A 14,341-nucleotide genomic window follows, 5' to 3' on the forward strand; every position below is an offset into this window, starting at 1 on the left:
AATTATTTATGGATTTCCATCTTTCAATCATGCATCAAATTGTATGCGGCTTTCTATTTATTTTCCTTATCGCTGCCACTAGTACGCTGGCACTTTTTGCGGTTCTGCACCAATCCAGGCACTAAGCCGCTACCCCACAGTGAAGGGTACTACAGTGGAAAGGCGGAAAAAAAAAATTGGGCACCCCAAAAAAAATTCAGGAAATTTCCTAGCAAGGCATTGGCAGAAAAAAAAAAGCATCACTTCACCAACCACCAGCTATCATCTTTGCATTTTCTACCTAATCGGCTGCGGATAATCCTAAGCCGTCGCTAGAACTCAACTTCTAGGCGCCTTTCATCGGCATTCATTTCTCTTTCTTTCATTAGCTTGTTGTCGCCGTTCTTTCTTTTGTGATATTATAATACTAAGATGGCAGAATCATTGCAGGTTCGTTTGAACGCCCTTTTGCTCACTCCAGTCTGGATGAATGCCCAGAAGGAGGATGGCTGCCATGATATGTTGCAGTTATGAGCTGACATCACTGTTAGGATCGCTTACGCGATCATGCAAAGGCTTTCGATGGCTTGCTGAGTCTGATTCCTGCCAAGATGTACTATGGCGAGGATACCAGTGTACGTTGACCGATCTACTCCTACGAACATGATTCTCTCGATCAAGTGGATATATGGATTTGACCCACGCTTATTATGCATTTGGAGCGATTAAAGAACCAAGGCTGACATTGGCAATGTATAGGACCAATGGCAAAGAGAGAAGCAGACGAAGCAGGAAGCCGCAGCTGCCCGCCGAGCTAAGCTGGATCCCGACAGCGCTCTGAACCGCAGCGCCAAAGAAGAGCTAGAAGAGCGGGCCAAGAGCAAGCGAAAGCTGAGGCAAATGGAACAAGAGGAGAATGGGCCCGAAGAGGAAGACTATGAACCTATGGTCGGCGTCGAGGCCGAGAAGCCTCTTGAAGGCTTGAAGAAGCAGAACCCTGAGACTCCTCATAAGAAGTCAAAGACCAATGGCGACGCGGAAGCCGAGAGTGACGATGAGGAAGAGGCAGACGGAGACGCAGACACGGCAAATCTATCAAGAAGAGAGCAGAAGCGAGCTGCAAAGCGAGAAAAGAAAGCTGAGAAGAAAGCCGAGAAAAAGACCAAACAAGAGACAGGCGAACCACAGACTCCAGCCAAGACTCCAGCCAAACCAGCAGCTAAAACACCGGTAAACGACGCTACCGAGGCTGCTGCCACGCCTGCGTCAAAGAAACAGAAGAACAAGAAAGCTGCCAAAGAAACAGCCACACCTTCAAAACCTCAGCCGACTCCATCGAAATCAGAAGAATCCAAAGTCGATGACTCTGATAAAGCCGACGACCGGATGGAAGGTCTTGACACAACGCTAGACTTCTCCGGGCTGCAGAGAGAAGATGACGGCAGCGCTCCCGACTCCGAACCACACTCTCCCACATTCGATTCTAACGAGGCTGCCAACGGTCAACCCACGCCGGCAGAGCTCGCCAGCACAACCACATCCATCTCCTCCATTGCCCCATCAGAAAAGCCAAAGCATATCAAGATCCCTGCAGACACCGAGGCTCTGAGAGCTCGTCTGGCTGCCAAGATTGAGGCTCTCCGCGCGGCCAGAAAGGCCGATGGAACAAATGGCAAGCCTGTTCGCACAAGACAGGAACTCATCGAGCAGAGAAGATTCAAGGAAGCACAGCGCAAAGCACATAAGAAAGAATTAAGAAAATTGGCAAAGGATGAAGAGCAGAGGAAGCGCGAAGAAGCCCTAGCATCCAACTCACCTGGCGTTATGAGCCCCAACGTTAGTTTTGACGATACTCAGGGTGGCTTCTCATTTGGACGCGTGGCATTTGCAGATGGAACACAGATGTCTCACGACCTGAGCTACTTCCTCAACAGAGGCAAGAAGAAGGGTCCTTCAGATCCCAAGACTGCTCTTCTCAAGGTACAGAACGAGAAGAAGCGGATTGAGGAGCTTGACACCGAGAAGCGCAAGGACATCGAGGAGAAGGAGTCCTGGCTGAATGCTCGTCGCCGCGCACAGGGCGAGAAGGTTCATGATGATGAGGCCATGCTCAAGAAGGCTGTCAAGCGTAAGGAGGCGAACAAGAAGAAGAGTGAAAAGGCATGGAAGGAGCGCGCCACCGGCGTCGCCCAGGCTCAGCATGAGAGGCAGAAGAAGCGCGAAGAGAACATCAAGCAGCGCCGGGAGGACAAGCTGCTAAAACGCTCAGGCAAGAAGAAGAAGAAGGGCAGTGCTGGCAAGAGTGCTGGAAAGAAGAAGGGCGGACGACCTGGCTTCGAAGGCAGCTTTGGAGTTGGCGGGAAAAAGAAATGAAGACGGCCGGTGATTCGATAGCTTCTGTTGTATCAATTTCATGGCCTGGCCCCTTCATACGGTATTTTCCCTTTGGAGTCGTCTCGTTCTTTGTTTCATTATTTCTCGTATCCGGGTTATCTACTCATATTTGTTTGGGATTCATCTACATCAAGGCGAACTAGCGTCGGAGGCGCAAGGCATGGCATCAGTTCAAATGTTGACCGTATGGAGTGTGGGGGAGGAGATGGGAGGCAAAATATGGATCATTTGAGGTTATGTATAGGCCGTTTGGGAAGGGCTGCAATGTACTGTATGCTGGTTGTGTTGATAAAATCTTTCTTCTCATTAACCAGCTGACGAAAAGTTATAATACTACATACACTAGAGAAAGAAAGGAATCATGAGTTGAGATATCTTTCGAGTAGAAAAAAAAGCTGTAAAATTTGACGCCATACATTGCGTTCTCCTTTAAATCACCATTACAAAAATAAATTTCATACGCAAGCCATACATAAGTACAGGAAGAAAGACGCACAATCCATCTCCAAGCTCTTCTTCTCATATCCTCTCCCCCCCTTCCCAAATTTTCCCATACCGCCCCTCCGCCTGCAATTTCGAAAAAAACAAGAAGCAAAAACAAAAGAAGAAGAACGAATAAAATTAAAAATAAAAAAGCTAGGGCGTATTCGCTTTCCGGATCTCTTCTTCTGCTTTCCCTTTTTTTTTTTCCTTTCCCTTTCACTTTTAATCCCCTCTCATAAATTCTTCGGTCCTTCTTTTCTCCCGTTTGTGTGGTCGTATTTTCATTCGGCCGTTACTTCTCCGACCAAATATCAAAAATAAATAGGAATAAATAGATGAAAAGGATGAAAACTCCCTCTATTTCCACTTCCCCCTTTTCCCCAAGACAAAATGGCAAAGAAGGCAAAAGATTTTTGGGAGTGCTGTTTCAGAAGCGTGAGAGAGCAAGGAAGGGTCAAGGCATGTATAATAGAATGAAATGGGGAATCGAATGGCCTTTTACTCTTATTCTGTCATCATTATAAAGTCGAATTAGGAGAGTGTTCGTAGCGGGGTTCAGTTCTCAAGAGCCTCGTCGGGTTTATAGAAGGGAGTCGAGTCGGGTGAAGACGCTCAAGCAGGCTGCCACGATTTCGAGCTGCAGCTCCTTGTCCTTTGCCTTGTTGACCTCCTGTTCCACGTCATTAGCATATAATTGCGGGTAAAAAGGGTAAAGTTGAGCGCAAAAATCGAATGCTTACCTCGGCAATAACTTGAGGCAGGTTGGCTCCAATACCATTGCCAGTGGCCTTCTTGCCAAAGGGGAATTGGCTGTAATCCGCCAGCAGCTCGTCCGTCTGGGCAAATGCTCGCTCTCTGGCCTCGTGGCCCAGCGTGGACAGCGCATTCTCCAAGACGTTGGCAGCGTAGGCGGCGCACACCATGGTAACGGTTCGCAGGTAGCGGAATTCGAGGTTCTCGGGGAGGAATTGGCTGCCGTTGAGGACGACGGTGCGCTGGGTGAGGACGTTGCGCACGCGGCGGCGAATCTCCTCCTTGGCTCCGCCGTCGGCGACGGGGTGGGTGGCCATGTCGAAGAGAAGGAAGTTACGCTTCTCCGTCCGTAGGATGCCCTTGTCGACCAGGCCCTTGGCTAATCGTTCACGAACCTGCTTGAGCTGGTATCCTATCTTCATCAAGTTCCAAGTTTCGCCTAATCAAAAAAGAAGGGTAATCGTTAGTTGCCGTTGATCATACACGTATAAATCATGTTGCTGTCGCCATTGCAAAAGAGTTATTGTTGGCGAGAGGGGAGGAAATAGAATTGGGGAGCAGGGGTGTAATACCGCTCATCAAGTCAATCCAGGAGCTAACGCTCATCTTTTCGCTCTGCTTCATCATCTTGAGAGCCTCGTCGAGCAGCACCTCGCCGGTGAGGGTATCATCAATCACTTCGATATTTCGATCGGCCAGGGGGAATCGTCGTCGCGCCGGGTCCTTCTCCATGGCAATGCGCCCGCGGAAGGCCAGTTCGAGCACAATGCATCCTCGGAGCGCGTAAGAAATGTTGTCGTTCCAGAACGAGAGGTACCCCTAATTGTCAGGTCGGGTCAGCAATTGGTCTCGCCACACATGGCTTCTTTGCATACTTGTTTGTCCTTGAGGCCAAGCAGCAGCACCTCCTCCATCATGGTCAGCTTGGGCTGCTTGCTCCGCTCAGCGGACTCGCTAATGTCTCGAGGGTCGAAGGCAATCTTGTGGCCATTCTCGCCGCTCTCGTAGCTCGTCTCTGGGCCGTTGTCTCGAACATCTCGGGTCGAATTGGTTCTCGAGACACCGTTGCTGCTCTCGCCCTCAGCGGCAACAGCACCGCCAGCGCCGCCCGCGCCGCGACGCCGCGTCAACCCCGACGAAGACATGCTGATGGCTCGTTATAGAGTGGCAGCCGCAGTGGAGGCAGGGTCGATATAGGGAGGATGCGCCGATTCGGTCGTCGAGGATCGATGGTTCGAAGGAGTCCAGCCCCAGACCAGACTCTAATCGGTGAGAATCGGCGTGCGAAGCAACAAAGCAACGGCAGGCGAGGGGCGTTTTAAAAGTCGAAGAAGCAGAAGAACCCCAAGCCAATGCTGGACAGCGCTGTCATGCACAGAGGAAAGGTATGGTCTGGCAAATCTGCGAAAGGTCCACAGGCGTCTCGCAGGAGAGATGAGGTCCCTTGTGGTGGGCCGCGTTAATTCGTCCAGTCCTGAGGCTCTTGTGCGGCAGCGGCAGGGGTCAGTGCGTTCTTGGGGGGATTCCAGCGCCACAGTGAGCGCCATAGCGCTGCCACGCAGCTAAAGAGGCCTATTGACGAGCCGGGCTACGGAGCATCTACGAGGTATAGCGCATTTCACGACACGCTGCAGGCGCTAACAGAATTTGGAGGGATGTTTCAGCAGCCTTTTGGGGGGGAACATCATTAGGAGCAGCGAAAATGGGGCAAGCCGCGTGTACCTCTATACAATTGGGCGACATGAGTGTGTGCGTCCCTTGTCTTCGCGGCAAGCTGTGAGATTTTAGAGGAGGAAAAATATCACCAGTCGATGGAGATACGAAACATCTGAGGCGATGAGATTTGATACGAAGTTGTTTGGCGGGGAAACAGAGGGCTGTGTCGTTTTGATATGTCTCAGACATGCTGAATTAAAGTAGCGTTCAAGGGTTCCAGGGTGCAACTGAAGGCGCAGCTTGTTGGGCCATGGGTGACACGAATTACGCCGAGTTTGAGAGGAGACAGAAAGAATATATATTATGAAAATGGAGAAGAAACATCGCCAGTGCTATTATTAGATAAACATATCTCGTAAATCGGTGCAATTGTTTGTTTATAGCATCGTCTAGATCCCCCTGCGCTGTTATGGTTGTCCATTGTTTTCCCGCTGTCATACATCGCTAATGTGCACGTGCTGAGCTTCAGTTCGGTAACTACCCCATTCGGCAGGCCACCTTCTCGGCGGGAAGCCACGTAAAGGCGCAGTACTCCACTCTCAACGTCAAGAAGAGGTCTTTTTTTCCAACTGGCTGCTTTTCCGAGGTTATCTTGCATACGTAACGTTATAATTCGGGCATTTTGCTCATTTGGTGTTTTATGAGCAGCTGTATGGATTTCTCAATGTGTTCTTAGCCAGATTTCGTAGCGTGGGTGTGAAGGACAACACGAGTGCGTGATGCCCATACCAGGCTCCAGCTACAGGATTACCACGAAGCATAATTAAGATGCTTCCAAGTAACTCTATATCACCTTTGCTATATCGGGCCATATCAGCCAAACATATGTACCATGAATATCTTTTCAATATAGCAACCCTTTGTGGAGATACACAATGATTTGGAAGCTGTGCTTTAAAGCATTCTATACAAGCAATAAGTGCTTCCATAACTAGACCATGTGTTCTGGGATATGTGTGCATATTGACCTAAAACTTGGGTACAGAACAAAGCTACTCGTGTACAAACAAATACTGCATCGAGTCCCTTCTCCTTCTCTTCCGTCAGGGACAGCAAACCCCTCTAGATCTTGATCGAGTATGCTATACAGTGATCGCAACGCCCCGCTTACCTTTACGGTCACGGCGTGCTGGGCATTGGGCATCGCTGTTCTGAAACGCCGCAGCACTTCGACCGGCTGCCAGCTGCCAGCTCCCATAGTCTTATATATCAAAATCTTTCCATCCCTATCACCAGCGACATTCCCACTTGGGGGTGGCGGATTCGGTTAAGACGAGGTCCAACCTAAGAGGGCCTTCTCAGGTTCGACTGACGTCTTCCGTCTAGCGCTGCGCCCAGGTCTGGAACTCTCAGACACGGCCCCCAGCCCTGGATTACCGACATCAGGCCCGATGTTGCTCGTCCGAGTTGTGGCACCCGCAAAGAAGTACCCAAGGGGAAAGCCCGGGCGCGCAGTAGATTCACCGCTGGAAGGGAGAGTGAATGCTGGGCGTGGAATTCCTTTTTTTTTTTACCTTTCTTATGATGATGGTGTTGTTGTGATGATCTTCTCTTTCTTTTTCAGCTGCCTCGCCCCGTGCTGCGGAGCATCACGACGTGCAACCATGGGTGTTGCGTCCAGCAGTACTTGAGCTTGGCTTTTGTGCTGTCAAGGCCAGTCCGTTTGATATTGGGGGTCAATTCCTGTTCGAAGCCTTTTTTTTCTCTTTCTTTTGTTTTCTTATTCTCTTTACTTGACCAACGGACTGAATTTGGATCTGGGCACCCCTTTACAGCTGTACGATCTTTGGGTGGCACTCATTGGGTGTATAAGCTGTAAAACAAACTTTTTTATTATTAAGCCTTATTAATGCTGTAATATTGAGATATAGAAAATGTAGGCAGCTTGAATACATAAAAATGGATGGTATGCATATGCCAATGCTCCCACAGTACCACTCTCCCTCAACTCCAACATGTGTGCAAATGCGTATTTTATCTCTTCGACTCTATAGCCTGCCGACCAAAAGATCATTCTTCATGGATTCGTACCAACAGCCTCCTTCCACAGTTCATCAAAGTTGATGCTTTCAGCCTCAAACATCTCACGGATCTTTTTCGCCGCAGCTTCTTGCCTCTCTGGGCCGAATCCTCCTGGCTGAGTTGACTCAAACTGCACAGTCTCGATCCACCGATAAAAGAGATTCTCTTTACCCATGGCCGTGAGCACATCTCGGAAAGCAAAAATCTGCCTCCTCTTATCCTCTTCCTCGGCGACCATGCCCATCTTGAGATCGTGGCAGATCCAGCCGTAGTCTTGATGGAACACCAGAATAACGTTCCTAAACGCCTCAAGAGCAACTTCCTTTTTGTCCACGAGCTTGTGGGCCAGGATCATGAGATTCCAGTCCAGATCCCATCTATCGTTCATCAACAGATAGCCCGTCTTTTGCTCCTGCAGCATGGGCGCTGTTGCCTGTTGAGTATAAGCGAGCAAGATCTTTTTCGAATTTTCATCCTTGAAGATATCGCGCAACATCAGGTCCCAGTCTCTGCTGCGCCGGACATAAATCTCCTTGTCCCGGAATCCAACGTTCAATCGCCACCGCGTCGGGTTTCCATGCGTCCTGCCAAGGGCAAACTCCACAGGCCACGGCCACACGAAGACGAACAGCATGAAATCAATAAACATCACAATGCCGCGTTTCAAAATCTCCCACCCCAGCTCAGACCACGTCACCTCCTGAGAATTGTACGTTGTCTCGTTGGGGTGGCCCCAGGCCGACAGGAGGATTTTCCAGTACCACGGAAGGATGTGGTACATGCGCCAGGCGAAAAGAACTACAACGGCCACGTTCATGGCGACGGGCACGAGAAACATCTTGCGCTTGAAGGCTGGGGGCTTGGCGTCGATGTGAGTGATGTACACGTGCTTCTCCGAGAGCTCGCTGATGAAGGGCGCCAGCACCTCCGGAGGACGTTTGAAGGGCGAAGGGGGATTGCCATTGTTGCCGGATGAGGTGGATGTGTTTGATGATTTCTGCTTCCCAGTTCTTTTTGAGGGAGCCATTGTGACTGTTGACCGTTTTATGCCTGGTAGGCGTGGCTCTCTGGTGAGTTGATAACTCAGAGTCGTGTGGGTGTTTTTTAAGCAAAGTGAATTTCAGGGGACATGCGGTATCATTGGTCACAGCAAAGCAGACTCCGGCCGCTTTGTAAACTGTGTCCACAGTAAAGTCGTGGCCAGCTTCGAAAAGAAAAGGGACAGTTGTAGGGATGGCAAAATTGATTATTTACCTACTCCAAAATTGAAAGAAACCGCTGGCTAATATTTGTATGATAACCAAGAGCCTATTCATATAGATTGTCTGTTCATATGCTCTTCCGGCCCAAGGCAGGGATGTTGATCGGCTGGCAGGTACAGAGTACTTGTTAGTCTGTACCTAAGCTGCTACCCGAGACGCCTAAGCTGAGTCTGCCAGGTACGAAGCAAGCTTGTGACTTTGTCTCCCATTATAAAAAAGAAGAGGAGAAAAGATTGACAACTTTCTTTTTGTCCTTCCTTTTCTTTCAATTTAGCAGTAATCCGATTGAAAATCTGCTTAAGCGTGCAGACGTGTAAAGATTTTCTTGTAGCTATAAATGCGGACTATTTCATCCCGAAATGCGCACCCAAGTAAAATATTCCTCAAGGCTTTAAAAAAAAATCCGTATCCCGCTAAACCTAGAACAAGAGCTGTTCGAGCTGGGATACCTTCAACAAACACCTCTATCCACACCTGCTATTCATATCCAATGTCGACAGAAGCCTTGCGTGAGCTTCTAAGATATCCTCTGTTGCAATGTTGAGGGCTCGTGCGTGGAAGGTGTGCATCTTTGCTGCCCAATTGAGCTCTGTTATGCTGGCTAGATAGCTGACATCATACGTTCCAGGATCGCAGCCATCCCTTCGTGTGCGCATTTTGCCGACAGAATCTTGCCGTCAGTTCCAGATCGCAACATGAACGAGCATTGTCGATTTCTGCTGCTTCGTTGGAGCCCGTAAGGTTATTGCGAGGGCACACCACCGAACGCAGCGCCTTGATTTCTTGCCAAACTCGATCGCTACATCGGACAGCATGCCTCAGCAATTCTTCGAATAATAATGAGGGGCCTTCTGGGCCAGGGGCATTCCCGGGTGCATTCTCAAATACTGGAGGAGGCTGGGGCTCATTTGCAAAATCGAATACGCCATCAGGCAATTCAACTTCAACGGATGGATTGCTCCCACACGAGCGACTAGCGAGACAGCAATCGCCTGTCGTAGAGAACGTTCCAGTGAAGAAAGTGAACGAGTCTGAGAAGAGCATAGGAAATCGTCAAAGGACTAATCCGCAAGCGACCAAGTCAAAGTCAGTTCTGGCCGACATTTTCAAGACAAATCGCGAACCACGACCTCCGCCAACCCCCGAGTCGTGGTCTTCTGCGTCGAAGTCTGAGGGTGCCGAGGGCGATAAGAAAACCTCAACACTGTCTAATGCATGGAATCGTCCCGGTACAGCCGCCAAAGATTCATTAGCAAGGTCAAACAGCAGCGTTAAGACGACTGGATGGGGCTCATTTAGTAATCGCAAGGCCGAGACACCTACTCACACACATGGAATAGATACTCGCGGAAATCAATCTAGCGTGTGGAGCGAAATTACGAAATCTCGAAAGCCTAAGATCAAGTCAAAGCTTGGAACGAAGCCGCATATACATGGCCATGAATCCAAGACCACAGCTCACAAACCTCATCAAGACCAGAAACCCCCGACTCAGGATTTTTGGGAAGAGCTGGAAACAAGGGCTACGACCTTCAGAGGGAAAGATAAGAACCAGAGTGAAAAACAAAAACAATCTACGGACAGAAGAAAGAAATCACAGGATGCCCAGGACCAGTGGGAAGAGGCAGCTACACCTATACGGAAAGCTGAGGATAATACCCATCCCCAAAAGCAAAGGCGGAAGTCGAGGCTTGAGCTTGAAGAGGAAGAGGAGCCTGTGAAATCTCGATCCAAATCAAAGGCAAAGAAGTCACAAAGAGAAACTCGAGCCGTCGAGGATGACGACTGGGATGACGAGGCCGTACACCGCTGGGAGCAGAAGCAACGCCGGAAGGCAGAAAAAGAAGCGCTGAAGCAGCAGGCCGTACAAACAGAGCCGCAAACCACCCCCATATTCCTTCCAGAGTATATCAGTGCATCAAATTTGTCAAAGGCTCTGAAACAGAACGTGACCCCTTTCCTACAGGATATGGAAGAGATGGGCTTCGAAAATATCACCAGCGATACAATCTTCACTGGTGAGACAGCAGCTCTGATTGCAATGGAGTATGGCTTTGAGCCAACTGTTGATACTGGATCACTCCGAGATCTCAGACCCCGTCCCTTGCTTGAAGATGTCTCGAGCTTGCCATCTCGTCCTCCTGTCGTTACAATAATGGGCCACGTTGACCACGGCAAAACTACTCTCTTGGACTGGCTTCGAAAATCTTCAGTCGCAGCACAGGAGCATGGTGGAATTACTCAGCATATCGGCGCTTTCATCGTGAAGATGTCATCCGGCAAGTCCATTACATTCCTCGATACTCCTGGCCACGCCGCTTTCCTATCGATGCGCCAGCGAGGAGCAAATGTGACAGACATTGTGGTTCTTGTCGTTGCCGCCGATGATAGCGTCAAGCCCCAGACTCTTGAAGCATTGAAGCATGCCACAAGCGCCAAGGTTCCCATCATTGTCGCCATCACAAAGGTTGACAAGGAAGATGCTCGCATTGACCAAGTCAAAGCAGACCTCTCTCGCCATGGAGTCGAAATTGAAGATTACGGTGGTGATGTGCAAGTTGTCTGTGTCAGTGGTAAAACAGGCCAGGGCATGGAAGATTTGGAGGAGAATATTGTCACACTCTCCGAAATCCTTGATGTCCGAGCTGAGGATGATGGTATGGCTGAAGGATGGGTTCTAGAGTCCAGTATCAAGCCCCAAGGCAAGGCTGCAACAATCTTGGTCAAGAGAGGAACTCTTCGCCCCGGAGATTTGATTGTCGCCGGCAAGACTTGGGCGAGGATCCGTGTGCTGCGTAACGAAGCAGGCCTCGAGCTGGACTCTGCTCCTCCAGGAACACCAGTGGAAATTCTCGGCTGGCGAGAGCTGCCCTCAGCTGGTGAGCAAGTGCTTCAGTCTCCTGACGAAGCCAAGGCCAAGACTGCGGTTGAATATCGCCAAGAGATGGCCGGACGTGAGCAAAGCTCTATTCAGCTTGCTGAGCAAGAGCAGCGGCAGCGAGAAAAGGCGGCAGCGGATGCTGCAGCGGCTGAGACGGAGGGAGTGCCAAATGCCACCACTGGGGAATCGACTACACCTGGCATCTTTACCCAAAACTTCACGGTCAAAGCAGACGTGGTTGGATCTGTGGAAGCTGTTTGCGGAACTATCTTGGAGCTGGGCAGCCATGAGGTGCAGCCCAAGATTCTGCGATCCTCCGCTGGCCAGATTACGGAATACGACATTGACCACGCAGCGACATCCAACAGTATAATCATCAACTTTAACTGCACCATCCCACCGCATATTAAGCAACGAGCGGAAGAGGCCAAGGTCAAGATTCTTGACCACAAAGTCATCTACCATGTCATCGATGATGTCAAGGCGGCACTTTCCGACCTATTGCCCATGAATGTCACTTTCCGCGTCAACGGCGAGGCCGACGTGCTGCAAGTATTCCCCATCAACTTGAAGAAGCGTGTGTTTAGAAACATTGCCGGCTGTAGAGTCCGAAACGGCTCTATTAAGAGGTCATCTCGCGTCAAGGTCATTCGCCGGGGCGAGGTAATCTACGATGGTACGTATTATTATTATTTTCCTATGTTACTATCACTTTTGGAGAGGTGGTCATTGGAACAACAGTGCTAACAGTTGGGATTTATAGGCAAGTTAGACACTCTCAAACATGTGAAGAAGGATGTTCAAGAAATGGGCAAAGGAACCGAATGCGGTATCGGCTTGGAGGAATTTGATGATTTCCAAGCGGATGATCAGATACAGACATATGAGGAGATTAAGGAGAGGCGAAGCTTGTAAAACACACTCCCCTCAAAATTATTCGAACGGTTATGACGGTATATAGACGTGTAGATATATTTGTACGATATGGATGGACATGTACTAGTTTACTGGGCGCTCAAAGGATGCTCTTTTCATGAATTTCTTATGGGAGGCTCCAGGAAAAAAAATAGAATGACGAAATTTCACTGAAAAGAAGGTTTTACATATCGTCAAGAGGAGTAAAACAAACGGATATTGGCAGCAAATGACATGGTATTGTATTATATGAGCCACTACCATCTGCTCGGCGCAGAAACCACATTCGACGAAAACGTCTTGGTCGTAATCGCCGCCCTCGCCCTCTCCTTTTTCAACTTATCCAGCCCTATCCGATCCGTAATGGGCGTCGCAGCAATGATGTTGTCAAACTCATCGTCCTCACCCTCACCATCGTCCCCATCGCTGTTGTCGCTGTCATTACTGTTTTCATTGTCAGAGTCCGGCTCGATATCCAAATCTGCTTTGAATCTTGACTGCTGTGGACGAGGTATTGTTGCGGGCTTCTGCTTTTCTTCTGTGTTTGGATTAGGGTTGGTGAAGGTTTTGGAGGCGAGGACTTTGCGGCGGATTTCTTCCATTGCGGCGTCGTCGTCGCTGTCGTCTGATAGGGCATATGGGTCTTTATCTTCCTCATCTTCCTCTTCTTGTGCTTTGTCCTTTTTGTTCGTTGGCTTTTTGCCTAGGTATATGCCATCGATGCTTCCCTCCTCTTCTGAATCTTCTTCCTCGTCCGAATTCTCTTCTTCGTCTTCGTCAGAGTCTACTGGCGCTAATCTGTTGGTATTTCCTCTCGTCCACATATCATCTTCACCCTCCTCTCTGCTCTCAGCATATTCCTGCTCCAGCCTCTCCATCCACTCCTCTTCCGTCCTCTTGACGCCAGCTTCATCTGCGCAGGCCGCGTACTTCTTCAACAAAGTCGAGTTGATCTCCAAGAATGACGGTCCGTACGAGAAAGGGGCCAAAATCTGCTCTGCCCACTCTGCGTGGCCGCATATGTAGAAAGCTGCTGCCAATGCCTCGACGCAGTTCAACCTCCATGGCTTTCCATAGTTGACTGTGTTGGCGGCGACGAGATACGGCAGTAATCTCTCGCACTTGCCACCGACTTTGTTCCATTGAACCTCTTTAGTTCTTGCCCACGAACATTCCACCACAGCGGCGCCAAAGTGGTCCATGAGCTCGCTATCCGCCGGCGAAATGACCTTCTTGCCGTTGGGAGTGATGATGACGCCGCCGTGGCGCTGGCCGAGGTGCAGCTCGCGCATCATGCCCAGCTTCATGAGTTTCTTTCCAGAGCATCGCTTGGGGTCGCAGTGGCCCAGATCCCAGCAGGCGGCCTTGAAGGCAGGGCGACCGACTGAGCCCTCGGCGTCTTCATCGTTCTGATGGCGGGGTTGGCGAGGAGGACCGCCACCGCGGCCGCCGAATTTCTTGCCTCTGCCGGCGAAGTCCTTCTTGTGTCGCACCATTTTTTTGGTTTGTGAGTTGTAAATCGTATTTAGTCTCGTCTGGCTGAAGGAAATGGCGAGATTTGGCTTGGCAAGGTCGGAAGTTGAGTTTAGTGGTGGCTTGATGATGTAAGGAAAGATATTTTTTTTCTTATCGGAGTTAGCAAGGCTAGGTGCCTCTCACGATACAGGGCGCCTAGATCTACCCCTCCATTACAGTAACGTTTTCTGGATACCCTGTAAAAGAGACGATGGTAGTGGTAACATTTAATGGCCATGAACTATTTAAGGAATTAATCCAAGATATTGCTTGGTGTGTTACTAATGAATACTACAGCTAGATAGGCAATCTGTTATGAGTGCTGAGTTTAAATTGAAGTAATTAATGTAAGAAAGAGAATGATAGTTCAGAGTCCCGCCTACTTTACTTACAATTTAATACTAAATTTACCACTATGAAT

The 14,341-nt window shown here is 49.5% G+C and overlaps 5 protein-coding genes across 5 annotated transcripts; 2 read left to right on the forward strand and 3 right to left on the reverse strand.

Moving 5' to 3' along the window:
• The first annotated feature begins 200 nt into the window (after positions 1–200).
• Positions 201–2,525, forward strand: GGI43DRAFT_69230 (surfeit locus protein 6-domain-containing protein). Its single transcript, XM_083210155.1, has 3 exons — positions 201–429; positions 531–614; positions 739–2,525. The coding sequence occupies exons 1-3, from the start codon at positions 412–414 to the stop codon at positions 2,350–2,352; spliced, it is 1,716 nt and encodes a 571-aa protein (XP_083059754.1). The 5' UTR covers positions 201–411; the 3' UTR covers positions 2,353–2,525.
• An 883-nt stretch (positions 2,526–3,408) lies between these two features.
• GGI43DRAFT_69236 (Golgi phosphoprotein 3-domain-containing protein) lies at positions 3,409–5,097 on the reverse strand. The gene is made up of 4 exons (XM_083210156.1): positions 4,485–5,097; positions 4,182–4,428; positions 3,597–4,048; positions 3,409–3,526 (listed from the first exon to the last, which is right to left on the reverse strand). The coding sequence occupies exons 1-4, from the start codon at positions 4,752–4,754 to the stop codon at positions 3,437–3,439; spliced, it is 1,059 nt and encodes a 352-aa protein (XP_083059755.1). The 5' UTR covers positions 4,755–5,097; the 3' UTR covers positions 3,409–3,436.
• Positions 5,098–7,149: 2,052 nt separating this feature from the next.
• Positions 7,150–8,809, reverse strand: GGI43DRAFT_69269 (uncharacterized protein). Its single transcript, XM_083210157.1, has one exon. It carries the CDS (start codon positions 8,372–8,374, stop codon positions 7,343–7,345), a length of 1,032 nt encoding a protein of 343 aa, XP_083059756.1. The 5' UTR covers positions 8,375–8,809; the 3' UTR covers positions 7,150–7,342.
• A 69-nt stretch (positions 8,810–8,878) lies between these two features.
• GGI43DRAFT_407004 (translation initiation factor 2) lies at positions 8,879–12,585 on the forward strand. The gene is made up of 3 exons (XM_083206188.1): positions 8,879–9,170; positions 9,238–12,166; positions 12,254–12,585. The coding sequence occupies exons 1-3, from the start codon at positions 9,147–9,149 to the stop codon at positions 12,403–12,405; spliced, it is 3,105 nt and encodes a 1,034-aa protein (XP_083059757.1). The 5' UTR covers positions 8,879–9,146; the 3' UTR covers positions 12,406–12,585.
• Positions 12,586–12,624: 39 nt separating this feature from the next.
• On the reverse strand, positions 12,625–14,149 carry GGI43DRAFT_407005 (ribosome biogenesis protein TSR3). The gene has a single exon (XM_083206189.1). The coding sequence runs from the start codon at positions 13,899–13,901 to the stop codon at positions 12,663–12,665; it is 1,239 nt and encodes a 412-aa protein (XP_083059758.1). The 5' UTR covers positions 13,902–14,149; the 3' UTR covers positions 12,625–12,662.
• Positions 14,150–14,341: the final 192 nt, after the last annotated feature.

This window comes from Trichoderma evansii (assembly GCF_050947405.1).
Source record: "Trichoderma evansii strain SZMC 28006 chromosome Unknown GGI43scaffold_12, whole genome shotgun sequence".
Lineage (NCBI taxonomy): Eukaryota > Fungi > Ascomycota > Sordariomycetes > Hypocreales > Hypocreaceae > Trichoderma > Trichoderma evansii.